The sequence below is a fragment of the Eptatretus burgeri genome, chromosome 4 (assembly GCF_056783735.1).
Source record: "Eptatretus burgeri isolate ZD-2024b chromosome 4, Ebu_testis_v1, whole genome shotgun sequence".
Classification (NCBI taxonomy): domain Eukaryota; kingdom Metazoa; phylum Chordata; class Myxini; order Myxiniformes; family Myxinidae; genus Eptatretus; species Eptatretus burgeri.
Window position 1 is genome coordinate 8,045,022 of NC_140964.1, and position 22,546 is coordinate 8,067,567.

At 45.6% G+C, this 22,546-nt stretch overlaps 1 protein-coding gene across 8 annotated transcripts in view; it reads left to right on the forward strand.

The window, feature by feature from the left end:
- BCAS3 (BCAS3 microtubule associated cell migration factor) overlaps positions 1-22,546 on the forward strand; it is a 214,736-nt gene that overhangs the window by 188,999 nt on the left and 3,191 nt on the right. For 7 of the 8 annotated variants that reach the window (XM_085876802.1, XM_085876799.1, XM_085876801.1 and 4 more), the window contains one exon: positions 5,033-5,651. The exons of the other annotated variant lie outside the window; for it this stretch is intronic. In XM_085876802.1, coding sequence (XP_085732928.1) covers positions 5,033-5,175 — 143 coding nt within the window. In that variant the 3' untranslated portion in view covers positions 5,176-5,651. Of the gene's footprint in view, positions 1-5,032; positions 5,652-22,546 lie in introns of those variants that run through there. 8 annotated transcript variants of the gene reach the window in all.

The window sequence follows — 22,546 nt, forward strand, 5'->3', positions numbered from 1 at the left end:
TTTCAAAAGTTCTGGGGAAGAAAAACGACCAAGGGGCTGGTGTTTAATAATTGTAGCAGAGGTCAGAAACCATCACAAACAAAATGGCTAACAAAAAAAAAATCCAAAAATTGGGATGCATTTGCAGCCCCCACCCTTTCATCGACACTGGCATTTGTTAACCGGTTAATATGGTGCCTCAAATTGGTTTATTTATTTACTCATGGTGGTATCCGCAGCCATTTGTAAACGTCAAGGTAAAATATCATCATTTGCAACCGTTTCACGTTTGTTTCCCCCGACTCTCGTGCCTCATTCTAAGTTTCCAAGGATGGGAAATTGTTTTTTTTAGAAATTCATTATTTCATGAGCATTATCCCATACTATCTGGAAGTAATCCTTGTTTTTCACCACTCTACTTCACAAAGCACGTTCAACATCATAACTGTAGAATGGCTCGTGACCTCGTGTAATAATTATCTGCTACCGGCCGAGGTGTGGCCGCAGTAGCTGTACGGAAAGTCCACCTGTGTCTCGTATTATCAAATACCGATTTAAACCACGGCGCAAAACCTTTCCAGCCGAATTGTTGGTTATCAAGCAAAACACGTTTCAAGTGGCGAGTGCTTTTTCCTTTTTAAAGTGAGCTTTTATTAATTTTTGTAACACTCTGAATCCGCTCACTATTCTTGTATACCGACCATGATGTCATCTCCACCATTTCTGGGAAACCCGCAGTTTCTCTCCTTAAAACGAGGCCAGTGTTGTCATGATGGGCACCATTTCCAGTTTCCCCTCAAAGACTCGGCGCTATATCTTGTTTTGGGGTTTCCGAATGAAAGCAGTTTTGGTTTTTCAGGCCCCTGAATTATAAATGATTGTTATGATCGATTGTAAATATCTGCACGGTTTCATTTTATATTTAGCACCGTTAAATATCACGCTTCAAAATGGCACAGATGGATGGAGAGAAACGGACACCAGGAAAAAGCTAACGGCTCACTGTAAAATATTCATGCTCGGCCTGCAAGCTCACCCCGCAGGCGTTATACGGGTCATCGTAAGCACTTAGCCCATGGACACTTTTGGCTCGGGCGGCGCTGCCGGTGCCGGCGTGTCGGGCTTGCACTCGACAGAGGGACGGGACATGACACTTGGAAAGAAGATAATTTGGATCTTTTTACAGCTCGGCTATCGATCGTACACGCCGATCAATTAATAGCCGTGGCACCCCCGGCCGAGCAGCCGAAGAGTCGGCCTTTCGCCGCTCGAGTGCGGTGTCCGGGCGCCAAGATGTGGAGCCGGTAAAAGACACCGGGAAAGAGCAGTTGCTTGCTCGGGAGACAGAAAGCAAAGGTCTCCCAAGCAAGCGTTAATTCGTGTTCAACAACTTTACTACTCTGAATCATTCCGCTTCCAATTCTTCGTTGGCAAACTCGTGACTCATGCACTCCGAGTGATGTACCTGAAAACAGGGATACCATCCAGAATTATCTCGTCTTTCCGTTTTATTGTTATTTATATCTGCCAGAAGTTTCATTTTCAGTGGCTTATGGAAACTTTTATGTTTGCGTTCCTTTTTAGTCTCTTCTGTGTAAACCGCTCTCTGCTACGTGCTCTGTTCTACCTCTTCTTGTACTTTCTCCTTACCTTGTTCTAATTTCTTATTTTGTGAACGCGAGTCACTCCTTTAACTCCCATAATACTCAACAGCCCCATGCTCCATGCGTCTCTCTTTAAAAAGGGAGGTTTTGGATTGTCAGGCTCCTCTTCTTTCTTTCTTTTTTTCACCCATGTGGTCCGTAATATCTTTCCTATTATATTATCAAATGTCTGCCCAGTCTTGATGCAATTCCTTGTCATGTCTTTCTTTCCTTTCACCTCTTCCAACACTTATTTCACTCTGCCTTTTCCCGAGTCAATTGCAGAGCCATGACATACCTCCTAACTCACGTATACAGTCCATGCCAACTCCACAAGCTGCTCAATCCACATTGCTAATCTGGGTTTACAGGAATGTGATCAGACCAGCAGTGAGGGCCAGTTTCCATCCAAAAAACACTCTTTGCACTCCGTCTCTTCCACCCCAACCCAGCTCCCCTCCACCAATATTCTCGCTCATGTGCTTCTCCCTCTCTCGCCCTCTATTCTCCTAATATCAGCTGAGGCCCGCATTGTAACTTCACAGATCACTCCACCCAGGCTGCTGCAGCGAACCTAGGTATTGTGTGCATCACAGAAGCATTTATTTAGCGAGGTATTGTGAACAAACCCTTCTGTGGGTCTCCTTGGCTATTGTCTCCTCCATTCTAACAGGCCTGCTTCCCACACTGGTGGTGGTTGTGGTGGCGGTGGTGGTGGTAGTGGTGTTCTTTATGTTCGTTCCTCCATGTCCCACAATAATGTCCTGGGCAAAAATGTTACAGTTAGAACTACAGTATATGAGAACAGTACTCTCATATACTGTAGTTGGTAACAGGTCCTACTACAGTAGTCTGCAGAGAATTACTACAGCAAAGGAATGCTGTTTTTGCCTGGGGTACTCTTCATCAACTACATTTGGACAGAGTGATGTTGGACACTGCTTGGGGAAAAAGGAAAGTTCTTGAACTCTGTTTTGACTCAAAAGGCCAGGGTCAAATATCCATCCCTTCCCATATCCACCATTTCAGAATGTTACCTTCAGCTTGTCCACTTCTTCCCTGTCATTATGGAAAACTCAATTACCCAGCTTCACACTTCTTCTGCAATCGGTTTTGGTGGCACAAGTGCTCTAACTGTCAGAACTGTGCTTTGGTCATATATTCTCTTTTCCTTTTACTTTCACAGATCCTTCTTGTATGGGCAACTTACTCTATTTTTTTTTATTCATAAGTCAAGGCTCGTGGAGGAACTAGAACACAGAATGGATCAGGATCCAACACAAAACAAGTGAACAGCAGAAGGAGAAGGGGGAAACACCAACAGTAGGGCCGAGGGAGAAAATAGACTGAGACGGACAACCAAGCGATGTGGGTAACAGTTAGGGTTAAGGGAGAATGTAAGGGGTGAACAAGATGGATACGGAAGCAACATTTAGTGGGGGTGGGGGTGGTTTAACGGGTGTAGGAAAGATCATGGTTTTGAATTGGGGGGAGGGGTGATTTGAGATGGCGGTGAACAGCTGTCTTGAAGACCTGAAGGGAAGAATGGGATTGAAGAGGAGAGAGTGTGGATGTTGGTTCCACAGGTGGGATAAAAGAGGAACAAATGAGTGAAGGTAAACAGTGGTCCTGGATTTTGGCAGTTTCATGAAGAGGGGGTTGCTGTTGGACCATGTGTGTCCTGCAGATACCTGGGTGGGACAAAGCACTGAGGGGGCAGAAAGTGCAACACCAAAAAGGAGGCAGAAGAAGACAGAGAAACCACCGACCTGTCGGTGATGGTGAAGCGGTAGGCCCATAGACTCAGCTTCATTGCGAGAGATTCCAATTATCTTGAAGGCCTTGGTTTCCATGGCATCAATATATGCAAGGTGAGAGGCAGGGGTTCCTGCCCAAAGGGGACAGCAGTACTCCCATCGACCTACAGATGAAGGCTTGCAAGTTGTTTGAAATTCAAATTTGCTAATCTTTCTCTTCAGGCAGTCGTTCCTCAATACAGTGCTTTAGGACCTATGCTATTCTTGATCTGCCATAGCCAATGATCTATGTGATTCTCTAAAAAAACAAATTTGTCATTTCGTCGACAACTTCAATTTGTGTGGGCTGGAGGGTACATCACTCTTGTGAAAAGATCACTCACTCACTCACTCTGCCAAACCCCTTTCACGAGTCAGCACAGGATAAACCGCGAGTCAGCGATTTGAAACGTGACGTTCAACACCAGCAAGTCACACGCTCTCACGCTCTTTCCACAGGATTGGAAATCAAACTATTCAATACACTTCTTCAGACAGTCACTGGAAGAGCTGCGGTCCTTGGAACTCCTTCGCAGCACGATTTGTGGATCATATCTTCAAACTGGCATCAATCAAAGGTGACATGGTACGTCAGTATTATCTGTCTGACTAAGGCACACCGGAGTGCTGAGCAGCACCGAGCACCTCACAGTGTGCAAGGCTTTCATATGGAGCTCCATGGTGCATGGCTCCCAATTTAGGGCTGCTGCTCCTTCTTCCCACCTTAATTGTCTTGAGGCAGTCAAAAACAAGGCCTTCCACACCATTGATATCGAAAGGCAGGAGTCACATACCCAGGGTCTGTCACACTCCCAATGGCAGCAAGTTGATGAGCTCTCCATTTTATACAAGTTTACATCTGGCCTTGCACCTCCTGTCCTGCCCAAGCCACTCCCAGACCACATGCATTCCTGAAGAAACTCTCACATGCTCACCTTCCACAAGTCCAGGTTTGTTTCCCACCTGCATTAGTTTGTCCTCTTATTCTCCCTATTATGGAATCGTCGTGTCGTGTCCATTGTCTCATCCTCCTCACTTCACTCTTTCAAATGTGATACCCAACATTACCTCAAAGAGCTCATCCATGCAAATCCATGATCTCTTCCACACACTCTGATTCTTTCCCATTTTGATTCTCTCTGGGCCATTATCAATCGTCTTTGTTATTCTTTGTTTCCTTCTTTTGTACGTCGACCGGTAGTCAACCTTCCCCCCTCCCCCCCCCCAAATACCCATTGGTAGTCTGTAAATACACTGCTCTTCACCAATCAGCTCTTCCATGAGCCTTGACTCGTATAAAAAAGGGTTGTGGAGGAACTTGGACAGACATTTTAATATGAACCACCAGTGGAACCACAATGTGCAGAGAATGTGTGAAACTTTCAATAAGAAACTCGGGAAGTGTTTGATTGTGCTTCAGCTTAATGCACTTTGACCCATAAATTTAAATCGCTTTGAGGCAATAATCATCACACGACACGCACACTGATGTAGTTCCTCCTTGTGCTGCAATGTGGCTAATTTGAATCACTGTGTCTAAACTTAAACTAGTCCTGTCCATACAGACCAAAGCACCGAGACAGATTATGCTGCTTCTGCACCTGTGTTCTCTAGAGCTCCGGCGAGAAGGCAGCATCGAGACTCTGAGTAACAGCTCGGGCTCTACCAGCGGGAGCTTCCCTCGAGCCTATGAAAGCTATCGTGCCTCCCTTCCAGGCCTGGACACCCCGTTGCCCCTTCAAGACGATGATGGCTAATACCACCTCGATGGCTGGCTGGCCCGGCATCTCACCTCCCACAGGGCCGGTTGATGCACCCTGTCTACCCCCTCCTCTTGCGTCGTCCCTGCCCCAGTTATCCATCTGTATGACCCTCGCCAATACCCTCTCAGGCTGTACTTCAGCCACTCCTGAAAAAATTGCCCTTTGCACGATGGTAACAAATCCAATGGTCCGCGTGTTTTTTGTTGCACCACCTGACTTTTGCCTCACGGTGTTCTATGATGATCGCATCCCTTGTAACTTAATGGCTCTCCTCAACTCGAGATTTGCCATATTTCCAGGGGATGCATAATTACATGCTGTGTGCCAAGTTCGGAGCCTACGTCTCTCAGTTTACCAGAAAAATGAAACATTGAGAGCGTATGGTTCGTAATGTTCCTCGTCACATCAGTTTCATCGTCGTTATCAACTCTCTCTCTCAGATTAATATAATGAACAATAACAGAAAATCACTTGTTGCTTCTGCACCTGCTTTCGTTGCTTCATGCTTTGAAAGAGGAAGTTTTGGCACTGTTGAACATGTTGATCAAGCAAGTGTATATTGGAGGGGGAGGGGGGCGTTGGGGTACAAGGTGGGAGGGGGTGGAGAAAGGTCAGTGATGCAAATTCCAGGCAAGGTATCTAAATGCAGGACAAATATAATTAAATTTGTCTGCATTTGTCAGACAGCAAACTGTCTGTAGGATATCGTGATTAAACTGAGAGTGTGCGTTGGCTGAATAAGCTTGAAATCGTCAAACAAAGCAGTTGACACAACAGAGTGAATGAGAAATGACAATGGAACCCACCATTGTAACGGGTGGTGTTTAAGTCGACCATCTGCGGCTCAAAATCAAACTTGTATTTGTCATGACGTCAGCGCAGCCATTCGAGGTTCAAATTTTGGAAATGGAAGGTTTTGGGTTTTTTTGCTTTTTCCGAGCTGCAGCAACAGGTGAACTGTCGTGTCATCGTTTCAGTTCCCAGTGCGTTGCCCGCATTATTACCCCGTAATAGACACTGCGCAGCCGGCTGCAGCGGGTAATTTTGGAGGGTCAGATGGACAGGCAAGCAGAAAGGTCAGTCGGTCTTGTTCGTACGACCAATGCATTCGATCTCCATATTCTGGAGAAAAAGTAATTTTTTGTGATGATTGCTGGTTGGAAATGCACAAACAGTAAACTTAGTTAAGTTAATAAGTTATGAGCATAAACGTGTTTTACGCATGCGCAACACACAATCGGTGAAGCATGAAAACATCATGCGAACCCCAACAGCTCGGAATTGGCATTCCGTGTTTTCCCTTTTCATTCCACGAAAATGCAGTCTGTTACGTACACGACACACATCATCGCATCATACCGTACTCGTCTTCATCATGTATCATCATACCGTACTCCTCTTCATCACGTCTCATCATATCGTACTCGTCTTTATCACGTCTCATCATACCGTACTCCTCTTCATCACGTGTCATCATACCGTACTCGTCTTTATCACGTCTCATCATATCGTACTCGTCCTTATCACGTCTCATCATACCGTACTCGTCTTCATCACATGTCATCATACCGTACTCCTCTTCATCACGTCTCATCATATCGTACTCGTCTTCATTACGTGTCATCATACCGTACTCCTCTTCATCACGTGTCATCATACCGTACTCCTCTTCATCACGTATCATCATACCGTACTCCTCTTCATCACGTGTTATCATACCGTACTCTTCTTTATCATGTCTCATCATATCGTACTCGTCTTTATCACATGTCATCATACCGTACTCCTCTTCATCACGTCTCATCATATCGTACTCGTTTTTATCACGTCTCATCACACCGTACTCCTCTTTATCACGTCTCATCATACCGTACTCCTCTTTATCACGTCTCATCATACCGTACTCCTCTTTATCACGTCTCATCATATCGTACTCCTCTTTATCACCTATCATCATACCGTACTCCTCTTTATCACGTCTCATCATATCGTACTCCTCTTTATCACGTCTCATCATACCGTACTCCTCTTTATCACGTCTCATCATATCGTACTCGTCTTCATTACGTGTCATCATACCGTACTCCTCTTCATCACGTGTCATCATACCGTACTCCTCTTCATCACGTATCATCATACCGTACTCCTCTTCATCACGTGTTATCATACCGTACTCTTCTTTATCATGTCTCATCATATCGTACTCGTCTTTATCACATGTCATCATACCGTACTCCTCTTCATCACGTCTCATCATATCGTACTCGTTTTTATCACGTCTCATCACACCGTACTCCTCTTTATCACGTCTCATCATACCGTACTCCTCTTTATCACGTCTCATCATACCGTACTCCTCTTTATCACGTCTCATCATATCGTACTCCTCTTTATCACCTATCATCATACCGTACTCCTCTTTATCACGTCTCATCATATCGTACTCCTCTTTATCACGTCTCATCATACCGTACTCCTCTTTATCACGTATCATCATACCGTACTCCTCCTTATCATGTCTCATCATACCGTACTCCTCTTTATCACGTCTCATCATATCGTACTCCTCCTTATCCCGTCTCATCATATCGTACTCCTCTTTATCACGTCTCATCATACCGTACTCCTCTTTATCACGTCTCATCATACCGTACTCCTCTTTATCAAGTCTCATCATATCGTACTCGTCTTTATCACGTCTCATCATACCGTACTCCTCTTTATCAAGTCTCATCATATCGTACTCCTCTTTATCACGTGTCATCATACCGTACTCCTCTTCATCACGTGTCATCATACCGTACTCCTCTTTATCACGTCTCATCATACCGTATTCCTCTTTATCACGTCTCATCATACCGTACTCCTCTTTATCAAGTCTCATCATATCGTACTCGTCTTTATCACGTCTCATCATACCGTACTCCTCTTTATCAAGTCTCATCATATCGTACTCGTCTTTATCACGTATCATCATATCGTACTCCTCTTTATCACATCTCATCATACCGTACTCCTCTTTATCACGTCTCATCATACCATACTCCTCTTTATCACGTCTCATCATACCGTACTCCTCTTTATCACGTCTCATCATACCGTACTCTTTATCACGTATCATCATACCGTACTCCTCTTTATCACGTCTCATCATACCGTACTCTTCTTTATCACGTATCATCATACCGTACTCCTCTTTATCACGTATCATCATACCGTACGCCTCTTTATCACGTCTCATCATACCGTACTCATCTTTATCACGTCTCATCACACCGTACTCCTCTTTATCACGTCTCATCATACCGTACTCCTCTTTATCACGTATCATCATATCGTACTCTTCTTTATCACGTCTCATCACACCGTACTCCTCTTTATCACGTCTCATCATACCGTACTCCTCTTTATCACGTATCATCATATCGTACTCTTCTTTATCACGTATCATCATACCGTACTCTTCTTTATCACGTATCATCATACCGTACTCCTCTTTATCAAGTCTCATCATACCGTACTCGTCTTTATCACGTATCATCATACCGTACTCCTCTTTATCACGGCTCATCATATCGTTCTCGTCTTTATCACGGCTCATCATATCGTACTCCTCCTTATCACGTATCATCATACTGTACTCTTCTTTATCAAGTCTCATCATACTGTACTCCTCTTTAATAAGTCTCATCATACCGTACTCCTCTTTATTTAGTCTCCTCATACCGTGCTACTCTTTTGTCAGTCTCATCATGCCATACTCTGTTCATTGTGTGGATGAGGATGGTACAATGAGACTTAATTGTTCATTCGATATTTTCATTTTCTAGGCTAAACACCTGGTCTGTGTAGCGACAGTGCTTCTCTTTACTCGAGCTATGCTGCACTCCGGCCATACGTTTACTGCGTACATAAATGTTGTACAAATTGTTGATCCAACCCACCTCCTCCTACACCCCAATGCACCTCATACTTTCCCATTTCCTTCTCTGATTGGCTTTCTCCTCCCATCTCTATGTCATTCTGCGACAAAGTCGCCGGAGGAATTATGTTGTCCGGCTGTCCGTCCATCCGTGTGTCCCTCCGTCCGTGTGTCCCTCCGTCTGTGATTGGTTTCTGTTTCCGCAATAACTTAAGAACGGCTGAAGGGATCCAAGTCAAACTTGGTGCAAGTACGTATGATGATGCAATGATGAACTGATTAGATTTTCGCATCAAGAGCCAAAGTTCAAAGGTCAGAGGTCATGTTAGATAAAAATGTGATACTTGAGAACAGCTGAAGGGATTAAAATCAAACTTGGTACAAGTATTATAATTAATGATGTAATAACATGGGCGGAGGCATATCGGTCGACGTTGTGATGTCGAAGAGTGCCGTTCTATTCTCTACTACCTCCACACTCTCCAAACCTTCCTTCTCTCTTCGTCCTCCCTTCTCCTACCTTTCCAAATTCTAATTTTATTAATTCATCCTGCTCTCACCATCAAGTGTGTGTCCATATTAAATGGATAGTTTCTAAAAGAGAAAACGGATCCTGAACCAAAATTATTCCTCCCCAAAAGAGTTTCTACTTAAGTTTCTACCTTACTTACTAAAGAGGAGTACTTGATGTACCGATTCTGGAAGTTCATGGAGATGCATATGATATAAAGTTGATAAATCATCACTCTTTCAGTGTTTTTCTTTGGATGCATTAACTGTTTACTCCGAAATAATCACTAAAGTTGTCTGAATTGTTTCGACATTTGCTAACTACATGTAATTTCAAGAATCAGATAGGCAGTCAATCAGATCTGTATATTTTCCAACATTGCTCTGCCCATTAAGTGCTGTGTGACTGTGTCCATGTAATTCTGAGGAAAATGGGCCCGTTGTGAAGTTTTATAGGGTTGGTCAGAAGAGATGTGTCACTTGCGTTGAATCATGGAAAGCTTTAGATGCTTTGGAGAAGACATATACTTCTGGAGTGAAGAGTCCATTCCAGAATCACATTTAAGCTGCAACTGCAATCGCTGCTGAAGGTAGAGCAGCCTGATCGGCTCATGCCAGCCATGTATTTCCCAGTTCAATAAAGTTCTTCCAAAAGAACAGAACCAGGAGTCTTTGGTTAAATTCCTTTTCGCACCGTGGAGACAGAGTGCTGCTGAGCTTCTTCACGATTTCCAAATCTCTATCATGGGGAGATGTCATTCTCTGCGTGCTGAAGTCTACAATTCAGTTCGTAGAAGCAAGTATGAGGCTTCTACTTCACGTAAAGCATGCTTCGTCAAATATCGCGATTTATAATCATTAAACCTCCTTGTTCCGGTTGTGGCATTCACCAAGGAAATTCCCTGCAATTATCCCCACTTCATGATGTCAGGCCACGGCCTCCAGGATCATCAACATTGATGCCAATGCAGTTCATGGTAAAGACCAAAGAAAGTTTGGGCAAATCGAGAAACGCATGTCTTCACAAGCTGTGTTGGTGCCTTCAATGGGATCAAGTTAAAATGAAGGTATTGTAACTTGCTGAAATACCTACAAGCTTGCCAGATTTTTGAATGTCTCTAATCTGAATGGGATCCTTGTGACGATGCTACTTCAGGACTGGAAGTTTGTTTGCAATGGATGGGCAGAGGCATTGTAACACCATTGATGAAGCCAGGTACAGGTTTCCATCAAATGCAAAGTAGATGCATCTCTTGTACCAAATAATAAGTGTGTGTGTGTGTGTACATGTATATGTGTGTAAGTGTGTGCACGTGAAAGTTGCTGTTGATGACTGCTACCTCCACGTGTAGGTGAGTTTCAGGAGATTTAACTGAGACCTACCCAGTCCCAAGGTATTCACCTTCGTTGACATGTGTGTATTTATAAAGATATATATATGTGTATATATATGTATATATACATATTATATATATATATATATATATATATATATATATATATATATATATATGTATAATATATCACGTATGTGTGTGTGTGTGTGTGTGTGTGTGTGTGTGTGTGTGTGTGTGTGTGTGTGTGTGTGTGTGTGCGCGCGCGCGCGCGCGCGCACACGTCTGCTTGCGCACGTGCCAGTCAGTGTATTTGTGTCCTCCATTACTCCAAAACCATGAAACCGAGCACCCTGAAGCTCTGCATGCATACTAAGGGAACTCCAAGGGAGCGTATAAATGAAAACTGGATGTTTGAGTAAATTAAAAACCCCCTTTTAAAGATAATTAATGGCTTGCCTTCATGAAAAGCTTATCTTTGGTTCGTCCAACTTCACCTCGCAGGGGTCTTAGCCGTCATTATGATTCGGCCTACTAAAAATGCCTTGCCTTGGAAATGTGATCGACTCTCACAGAATAGTGAAAGTATATAATCCAAATATGATTTTGGATTTGAGGATCAGATCTTATGGACTAAATAAATGTCAATTTGGAGTGAAATCTGAATATTTAAAGAAATTACTGATTCTTATAACTAAGCTTATATCTCATGAGTTTTACGCAAGGCCGTGCACCCTCCTTCTCCCAATTTACACAATAAAATGTGCAATTGCCAAAGCATTAAACTTTACTTTTTCTACTGTTTCACCCAAAGTGAAACTTTACTGAGTGCAACGAAAATAATTAAGCAGGTGAGGGCTCCCGCGGCATGAGCAGTCGGTATGGCGACCGCGGCTCGGTTCTCCGTGGGGACATCCCCGGAGTTTGGAAGGAAAAATAACTTGGAGGATTAGAATGCGTAAAACAACGAGACAAGTGAACTATGAGTTGAAGAGAGAATCGAAAAATGTTTTCAGTGCCTACAAAGCCATGAATCCCCACACCACGGCAGGATGGCCAAGAGGTACGCACACTTGCTCTCAGCTATTTAGCCTTGTTTTGAATCGTTTCACCTTTTTGTGTAATCTGCTTTCATTTAGGATGTTATTTCATGACCCCGCACGTGCGAAGTGAAAATCCGGGATAAGCAATCGGTCGCATACTTGCGTACATACTTACCTACGTGTCTGCATTTTTTAAGAGCGTACATCGAGAACCGTTCAACGGAGTCAATTTAAACTTTGCCACATGTAACATAGCCATTTGATATCACACACACATTACTTGGATGACGCACATTCCCTTAGAACTCACATGGTGAATTAAACAAAGTCTAATGCCCAGAGACATTGTCACTTCCTCATTAGAAATGTGAATCGTCATCATCGCTTCAGCTTCATTGTGTTCGACTGGTCAAAAAAAGTGAAGAAGAAGAGGAAGAAGTACAATTTGGCGTTTTCACGTTCTACGATTTATAATTTAACGATTTCTGGCATCTTTATCAGCCTTGGTACTGTAGTTATAAAAACACTCGAACAAGAATAAAATCTGTTTTGTGAAGGACTATTAATGTACTCCATAGCAGACTTTTCAAACTATAATTTGTACACATTGACCTCAGAAGTGTATCGATGTAATTACAAATTTGCCGCCACAATAGTTGGCTCACACCAAGTCTTCCTCAAGACTGCGTGGGGTACGTATCCTATGAACACCATCGAGTTTCATTCGGGGCTCGGAGCGATGCCGTTTTCGATATAAAAGCAAATTTGGCGTTTGTTTGTTTAGTTGTTTGTTGCGCTAATCCTCTGAGCTCCCAAGGTTTATCCTGACAAAACTGTATCAGATCACATGTGTTTTCTTCCACGATACACCTTGTTAGGAGTTTTAAACAGTCATTTTATCACAATCCATAACTTATGAACACACGAATCACACGTGTTATGGGGAAGGGTGGGGGGGAATTTGGAGGGAGGGGGACATGGAGTGGGAGGAGGTGGGGAAAAGGGTGGGATGGAAGTGGGGAGGGGGTGGTCCAGAGCCAGAGGAGGGAGGGGAAGTGGAGTGGTGGGAGTCCGGAGGAAGGGGTGGGGTGGGATTCTGGAGGGGGTGGGGTGGGAGTTCAGAGGGAGGGGAAGAGTTGGAAGTCTGGAGGGAGGGGGATATGTGGAAGGAGGAGAGACCCGGTGTTTAGCAGGGCAATGCGGGGTACCTTTGCCATGACCAAATAAAGATCTCTTTAAATTACACATCATGCAAGTGACGTAACAGAGTGCCATCTGTCGCCACAGTTTACAACCTTGCATGTCCACTCCAAGTCCCATTTGTCATGGTTGGAAGATGTACACTGGGCATCTTGTGTAAATGTGGATGACGCTGCCCCCTTCCCTGACAAGTGCCTTGCAGAATGTGCTCTGCAAGTGCAAGATCATGCCTGGTGTTGGCTTAATGGTTAGGGTGGTGGGCTTGGGATCCGAAGATCCTGAGTTCAAATCTCACTTGCTGTTGAATTAATACCAGGTGGGATTGACTCTGCCTCTCATCCTTCCGAGGTCGGAAAAAATGAGTGCCGGCTTTCTGGTATCGTGTGTCGGAGTGGCGACCCATCCAGTGTTGTGCCCAATAGCCAAAGAGACTGCTTCGGCAGCACCGTCGCTCTGCATCGAGTATGGTCCCAATGGATGGATGGATCGAAGTGCAAGATCATTGAAATTGATGCAACACAGGAAATTTTCCCTTCGTGAGGTCAGTGTTCCATGTACATATCTGTGTCGCTGTAGCAACATTGCATTTCACATAGACGATAAATGTGACGATACTCCTGAGGATGATGGTCATGATGGAGATGAGGTGTAACACCATTATTTATGTGATTATGGAAAAGTTGCTATCTGTTTTCTCCTTTGTGGATGCATTGGACTTCAGCTGTTACTTGACGATAAATATGTTTCTCTAGCTCTGTGACGCGTCTTTGTGGCCAACAGTGTGACTCGAAAATACCTTTGCACCTGTTCGGCCTTTAATCGAAGTGTTATAAAATTTTTGTTGAAACCGACATGGACACATTGATTACAGCTTACTGAGCAACAATAAGTGAATTTCCTCATCTCATAACGCCTAAATACAAAATGGTGTTGGTAAGAATACTTGATGTTTTGATTCGGAATTCCAGAATAGTGTAAAAATGAAAAGAAAAGATAAATGGTTTTCAAGTTTCCTTCTGAAATTTACCAAAGATCAACTTTTTGTCGCTGTTAGAAATTTCAGCCGCCAGCCAAACACCCTCATAACCAAGGGAGTAATGGTCACTCCCTCATAACCAAGGGAGTAATGGTCACTCCCTCAAAACCAAGGGAGTAATGGTCATGCCCTCATAACTAAGGGAGTAATGGTCACTCCCTCATAACCAAGGGAGTAATGGTCACTCCCGCATAACTAAGGGAGTAATGGTAACTCCCTCATAACCAAGGGAGTAATGGTCACTCCCTCATAACTAAGGGAGTAATGGTCACACCCTCATAACCAAGGGAAGTAATGATGACATCCTCATCACCAAGGAGAGGAGTGTAATGGGCCCCCCTCAAAGTAATCACCACTCTTGCATTAATGATGAACACCATGATTGATGATGTGTGAGTTTAAGTGGATCGGATACCGTGTATGTGTCCAAAACAATAATGCTATTAGTGCGTCACAATGGAGTGCCTGGAGCTGATAAATCCATGCATGGAAAGGAATGGAATTATCTTATCGGTGGTCATGTGTTTTCCTGAAGCTTGCTTGGTCCTCAAATCGGTGGTCATGTGTTTTCCTCGTGCTTGCTTGGTTCTCAAATCGGTGGTCATGTGTTTTCCTCGCGCTTGCTTGGTCCTCAAATCGGTGGTCATGTGTTTTCCTCGCGCTTGCTTGGTCCTCGAATCGGTGGTCATGTGTTTTCCTCGCGCTTGCTTGGTCCTCGAATCGGTGGTCATGTGTTTTCCTCAAGCTTGCTTGGTCCTCGAATCGGTGGTCATGTGTTTTCCTCGCGCTTGCTTGGTCCTCGAATCGGTGGTCATGTGTTTTCCTCAAGCTTGCTTGGTCCTCAAATCGGTGGTCATGTGTTTTCCTCACGCTTGCTTGGTCCTAAAATCGGTGGTCATGTGTTTTCCTCAAGCTTGCTTGGTCCTCAAATCGGTGGTCATGTGTTTTCCTCACGCTTGCTTGGTCCTAAAATCGGTGGTCATGTGTTTTCCTCAAGCTTGCTTGGTCCTCAAATCGGTGGTCATGTGTTTTCCTCACGCTTGCTTGGTTCTCGAATCGGTGGTCATGTGTTTTCCTCAAGCTTGCTTGGTCCTCAAATCGGTGGTCATGTGTTTTCCTCAAGCTTGCTTGGTCCTCAAATCGGTGGTCATGTGTTTTCCTCACGCTTGCTTGGTCCTCAAATCGGTGGTCATGTATTTTCCTCAAGCTTGCTTGGTCCTAAAATCGGTGGTCATGTGTTTTCCTCACGCTTGCTTGGTCCTAAAATTGTTGGTCATGTGTTTTCCTCAAGCTTGCTTGGTCCTCAAATCGGTGGACATTTGTTTTCCTCACGCTTGCTTGGTCCTCAAATCAGTGGTCATGTGTTTTCCTCACGCTTGCTTGGTCCTCGAATCGGTGGTCATGTGTTTTCCGCACGCTTGCTTGGTCCTCAAATCGGTGGTCATGTGTTTTCCTCAAGCTTGCTTGGTCCTCAAATCGGTGGTCATGTGTTTTCCTCACGCTTGCTTGGTCCTCAAATCGGTGGTTATGTGTTTTCCTCAAGCTTGCTTGGTCCTAAAATCGGTGGTCATGTGTTTTCCTCACGCTTGCTTGGTCCTAAAATCGGTGGTCATGTGTTTTCCTCACGCTTGCTTGGTCCTCAAATCGGTGGTCATGTGTTTTCCGCACGCTTGCTTGGTCCTCCAATCGGTGGTCATGTGTTTTCCTCACGCTTGCTTGGTCCTCGAATCGGTCATGTATTTTCCTCAAGCTTGCTTGGTCCTCGAATCGGTGGTCATGTGTTTTCCTCATGCTTGCTTGGTCCTCGAATCGGTGGTCATGTGTTTTCCTCACGCTTTCTTGGTCCTCGAATCGGTGGTCATGTGTTTTCCTCACGCTTGCTTGGTCCTCGAATCGGTGGTCATGTGTTTTCCTCGCGCTTGCTTGGTCCTCGAATCGGTGGTCATGTGTTTTCCTCGCGCTTGCTTGGTCCTCGAATCGGTGGTTATGTGTTTTCCTCACGCTTGCTTGGTCCTCGAATCGGTGGTCATGTGTTTTCCTCACGCTTGCTTGGTCCTCAAATCGGTGGTCACATATTTTCCTCATACTTGCTTGGTCCTCAAATCGGTGGTCACTTGTTTTCGTCATGCTTGCTTGGTCCTCAAATCAGTCAGGTGTTTTCCTCACGCTTGCTTGGTTCTCTAATCAGTGGTCACTTCTTTTCCTCATGCTCGCTTCATCCTCAAATCGGTGGTCACGTGTTTTCCGCAAGCTTGCTTAGTCCTCGAATCGGTGGTCATGTGTTTTCCTCACGCTCGCTTGGTCCTCAAATCGGTGGTCATGTGTTTTCCTCACACTTGCTTGGTCCTCAAATCGGTGGTCATGTGTTTTCCTCGCGCTTGCTTGGTCCTCGAATCAGTCATGTGTTTTCCTCACGCTTGCTTGGTCCCCGAATCGGTGGTCATGTGTTTTCCTCATGCTTGCTTGGTCCTCAAATTGGTGGTGACTTATTTTCCTCATGCTTGCTTGGTCCTCAAATCGGTGGTCACTTGTTTTCCTTAAGCTGCCTTGGTCCTCAAATCGGTGGTCACTTGTTTTCCTCATGCTTGCTTGGTCCTCAAATCGGTGGTCACTTGTTTTCCTTAAGCTTGCTTGGTTCTCGAATCCGTGGTCAGTTCTTTTCCTCACGCTCGCTTGGTCCTCAAATCGGTGGTCACGTGTTTTCCTCAAGCTTGCTTGGTCCTCGAATCGGTGGTCATGTGTTTTCCTCACACTCGCTTGGTCCTCAAATTGGTGGTCATGTGTTTTCCTCACACTTGCTTGATCCTCAAATCGGTGGTCACTTGTTTTCCTCACACTTGCTTGGTCCTCAAATCAGTGGTCATGTGTTTTCCTTAAGCTTGCTTGGTCCTCAAATCGGTGGTCACTTGTTTTCCTCATGCTTGCTTGGTCCTCAAATCGGTGGTCACTTGTTTTCCTAAAGCTTGCTTGGTTCTCGAATCGGTGGTCACTTCTTTTCCTCACGCTCGCTTGGTCCTCAAATCGGTGGTCACGTGTTTTCCTCAAGCTTGCTTGGTCCTCGAATCGGTGGTCATGTGTTTTCCTCACACTCGCTTGGTCCTCAAATCGGTGGTCATGTTTTCCTCACACTTGCTTGGTCCTCAAATCGGTGGTCACTTGTTTTCCTCACACTTGCTTGGTCCTCAAATCGGTGGTCATGTGTTTTCCTCGTGCTTGCTTGGTTCTCAAATCGGTGGTCATGTGTTTTCCTCGCGCTTGCTTGGTCCTCAAATCGGTGGTCATGTGTTTTCCTCGCGCTTGCTTGGTCCTCGAATCGGTGGTCATGTGTTTTCCTCACGCTTGCTTGGTCCTCAAATCGGTGGTCACTTGTTTTCCTCACACTTGCTTGGTCCTCAAATCGGTGGTCATGTGTTTTCCTCGTGCTTGCTTGGTTCTCAAATCGGTGGTCATGTGTTTTCCTCGCGCTTGCTTGGTCCTCAAATCGGTGGTCATGTGTTTTCCTCGCGCTTGCTTGGTCCTCGAATCGGTGGTCATGTGTTTTCCTCACGCTTGCTTGGTCCTCAAATCGGTGGTCACTTGTTTTCCTCACACTTGCTTGGTCCTCAAATCAGTGGTCATGTGTTTTCCTTAAGCTTGCTTGGTCCTCAAATCGGTGGTCACTTGTTTTCCTCATGCTTGCTTGGTCCTCAAATCGGTGGTCACTTGTTTTCCTAAAGCTTGCTTGGTTCTCGAATCGGTGGTCACTTCTTTTCCTCACGCTCGCTTGGTCCTCAAATCGGTGGTCACGTGTTTTCCTCAAGCTTGCTTGGTCCTCGAATCGGTGGTCATGTGTTTTCCTCACACTCGCTTGGTCCTCAAATCGGTGGTCATATTTTCCTCACACTTGCTTGGTCCTCAAATCGGTGGTCACTTGTTTTCCTCACACTTGCTTGGTCCTCAAATCGGTGGTCATGTGTTTTCCTCGCGCTTGCTTGGTCCTCGAATCGGTGGTCATGTGTTTTCCTCGCGCTTGTTTGGTCCTCGAATCGGTGGTCATGTGTTTTCCTCGCGCTTGCTTGGTCCTCGAATCGGTGGTCATGTGTTTTCCTCAAGCTTGCTTGGTCCTCAAATCGGTGGTCATGTGTTTTCCTCACGCTTGCTTGGTCCTAAAATCGGTGGTCTTGTGTTTTCCTCAAGCTTGCTTGGTCCTCAAATCGGTGGTCATGTGTTTTCCTCACGCTTGCTTGGTTCTCGAATCGGTGGTCATGTGTTTTCCTCGCACTTGCTTGGTCCTCGAATCGGTGGTCATGTGTTTTCCTCAAGCTTGCTTGGTCCTCAAATCGGTGGTCATGTGTTTTCCTCAAGCTTGCTTGGTCCTCAAATCGGTGGTCATGTGTTTTCCTCACGCTTGCTTGGTCCTCAAATCGGTGGTCTTGTGTTTTCCTCACGCTTGCTTGGTCCTCGAATCGGTGGTCTTGTGTTTTCCTCACGCTTGCTTGGTCCTCGAATCGGTGGTCATGTGTTTTCCTCACGCTTGCTTGGTCCTAAAATTGGTGGTCATGTGTTTTCCTCAAGCTTGCTTGGTCCTCAAATCGGTGGACATGTGTTTTCCTCACGCTTGCTTGGTCCTCAAATCGGTGGTCATGTGTTTTCCTCACGCTTGCTTGGTCCTCGAATCGGTGGTCTTGTGTTTTCCTCACGCTTGCTTGGTCCTCGAATCGGTGGTCTTGTGTTTTCCTCACGCTTGCTTGGTCCTCGAATCGGTGGTCATGTGTTTTCCGCACGCTTGCTTGGTCCTCCAATCGGTGGTCATGTGTTTTCCTCACGCTTGCTTGGTCCTCAAATCGGTGGTCATGTGTTTTCCTCACGCTTGCTTGGTCCTCGAATCGGTCATGTATTTTCCTCAAGCTTGCTTGGTCCTCTAATCGGTGGTCATGTGTTTTCCTCATGCTTGCTTGGTCCTCGAATCGGTGGTCATGTGTTTTCCTCACGCTTTCTTGGTCCTCGAATCGGTGGTCATGTGTTTTCCTCACGCTTGCTTGGTCCTCGAATCGGTGGTCATGTGTTTTCCTCGCGCTTGCTTGGTCCTCGAATCGGTGGTCATGTGTTTTCCTCGCGCTTGCTTGGTCCTCGAATCGGTGGTCATGTGTTTTCCTCACGCTTGCTTGGTCCTCGAATCGGTGGTCATGTGTTTTCCTCACGCTTGCTTGGTCTTCAAATCGGTGGTCACTTATTTTCCTCATACTTGCTTGGTCCTCCAATCGGTGGTCACTTGTTTTCGTCATGCTTGCTTGGTCCTCAAATCAGTCATGTGTTTTCCTCACGCCTGCTTGGTTGTCTAATCAGTGGTCACTTCTTTTCCTCATGCTCGCTTCGTCCTCAAATCGGTGGTCACGTGTTTTCCGCAAGCTTGCTTAGTCCTCGAATCGGTGGTCATGTGTTTTCCTCACGCTCGCTTGGTCCTCAAATCGGTGGTCATGTGTTTTCCTCACACTGGCTTGGTCCTCGAATCGGTGGTCATGTGTTTTCCTCACACTCGCTTGGTCCTCAAATCGGTGGTCATGTGTTTTCCTCACACTTGCTTGGTCCTCAAATCGGTGGTCACTTGTTTTCCTCACACTTGCTTGGTCCTCAAATCAGTGGTCATGTGTTTTCCTTAAGCTTGCTTGGTCCTCAAATCGGTGGTCACTTGTTTTCCTCATGCTTGCTTGGTCCTCAAATCGGTGGTCACTTGTTTTCCTAAAGCTTGCTTGGTTCTCGAATCGGTGGTCACTTCTTTTCCTCACGCTCGCTTGGTCCTCAAATTGGTGGTCACGTGTTTTCCTCAAGCTTGCTTGGTCCTCGAATCGGTGGTCATGTGTTTTCCTCACACTCGCTTGGTCCTCAAATCGGTGGTCATGTGTTTTCCTCACACTTGCTTGGTCCTCAAATCGGTGGTCACTTGTTTTCCTCACACTTGCTTGGTCCTCAAATCGGTGGTCATGTATTTTCCTCACGCTTGCGTGGTTCTCGAATCGGTGGTCATGTGTGTTCCTCACGCTTGCTTGGTCCTCGAATCAGTCATGTGTTTTCCTCACGCTTGCTTGGTCCTTGAATCGGTGGTCAAGTGTTTTCCTCATGCTTACTTGGTTCTCGAATCTGTGGTCATGTGTTTTCCTCACGCTTGCTTGGTTCTCGAATCAGTGGTCACTTCTTTTCCTCACGCTCGCTTCGTCCTCAAATCGGTGGTCACGTGTTTTCCTCAAGCTTGTGTGGTCCTCAAATCGGTGGTCAAGTGTTTTCCTCACGCTTTCTTGGTCCTCAAATCGGTGGTCACTTGTTTTCCTCACGCTTGCTTGGTCCTCGAATCGGTGGTCACTTGTTTTCGTCAAGCTTGCTTGGTTCTTGAATCGGTGGTCACTTCTTTTCTTCACACTTGCTTGGAACTCAAATCGGTGGTTATGTGCTTTCCTCACGCTCGCTTGGTCCTCAAATCGGTGGTCACGTGTTTTCCTCAAGTTTGCTTGGTCCTCGAATTGGTGGTCATGTGTTTTCCTCACGCTCGCTTGGACCTCAAATCGGTGGTCACTTTTTTTCCTCATGCTTGCTTGGTTCTTGAATCGGTGGTCACTTGTTTTCCTCACACTTGCTTGGTCCTCAAATCAGTGGTCATGTATTTTCCTCGCGCTTGCTTGGTCCTCCAATCGGTCATGTGTTTTCCTCGCGCTTGCTTGGTCCTCGAATCGGTGGTCATGTGTTTTCCTCGCGCTTGCTTGGTCCTCGAATCGGTGGTCATGTGTTTTCCTCACGCTTGCTTGGTCCTCGAATCGGTGGTCATGTGTTTTCCTCACGCTTGCTTGGTCTTCAAATCGGTGGTCACTTATTTTCCTCATACTTGCTTGGTCCTCCAATCGGTGGTCACTTGTTTTCGTCATGCTTGCTTGGTCCTCAAATCAGTCATGTGTTTTCCTCACGCCTGCTTGGTTGTCTAATCAGTGGTCACTTCTTTTCCTCATGCTCGCTTCGTCCTCAAATCGGTGGTCACGTGTTTTCCGCAAGCTTGCTTAGTCCTCGAATCGGTGGTCATGTGTTTTCCTCACGCTCGCTTGGTCCTCAAATCGGTGGTCATGTGTTTTCCTCACACTGGCTTGGTCCTCGAATCGGTGGTCATGTGTTTTCCTCACACTCGCTTGGTCCTCAAATCGGTGGTCATGTGTTTTCCTCACACTTGCTTGGTCCTCAAATCGGTGGTCACTTGTTTTCCTCACACTTGCTTGGTCCTCAAATCAGTGGTCATGTGTTTTCCTTAAGCTTGCTTGGTCCTCAAATCGGTGGTCACTTGTTTTCCTCATGCTTGCTTGGTCCTCAAATCGGTGGTCACTTGTTTTCCTAAAGCTTGCTTGGTTCTCGAATCGGTGGTCACTTCTTTTCCTCACGCTCGCTTGGTCCTCAAATTGGTGGTCACGTGTTTTCCTCAAGCTTGCTTGGTCCTCGAATCGGTGGTCATGTGTTTTCCTCACACTCGCTTGGTCCTCAAATCGGTGGTCATGTGTTTTCCTCACACTTGCTTGGTCCTCAAATCGGTGGTCACTTGTTTTCCTCACACTTGCTTGGTCCTCAAATCGGTGGTCATGTATTTTCCTCACGCTTGCGTGGTTCTCGAATCGGTGGTCATGTGTGTTCCTCACGCTTGCTTGGTCCTCGAATCAGTCATGTGTTTTCCTCACGCTTGCTTGGTCCTTGAATCGGTGGTCAAGTGTTTTCCTCATGCTTACTTGGTTCTCGAATCTGTGGTCATGTGTTTTCCTCACGCTTGCTTGGTTCTCGAATCAGTGGTCACTTCTTTTCCTCACGCTCGCTTCGTCCTCAAATCGGTGGTCACGTGTTTTCCTCAAGCTTGTGTGGTCCTCAAATCGGTGGTCAAGTGTTTTCCTCACGCTTTCTTGGTCCTCAAATCGGTGGTCACTTGTTTTCCTCACGCTTGCTTGGTCCTCGAATCGGTGGTCACTTGTTTTCGTCAAGCTTGCTTGGTTCTTGAATCGGTGGTCACTTCTTTTCTTCACACTTGCTTGGAACTCAAATCGGTGGTTATGTGCTTTCCTCACGCTCGCTTGGTCCTCAAATCGGTGGTCACGTGTTTTCCTCAAGTTTGCTTGGTCCTCGAATTGGTGGTCATGTGTTTTCCTCACGCTCGCTTGGACCTCAAATCGGTGGTCACTTTTTTTCCTCATGCTTGCTTGGTTCTTGAATCGGTGGTCACTTGTTTTCCTCACACTTGCTTGGTCCTCAAATCAGTGGTCATGTATTTTCCTCGCGCTTGCTTGGTCCTCCAATCGGTCATGTGTTTTCCTCACGCTTGCTT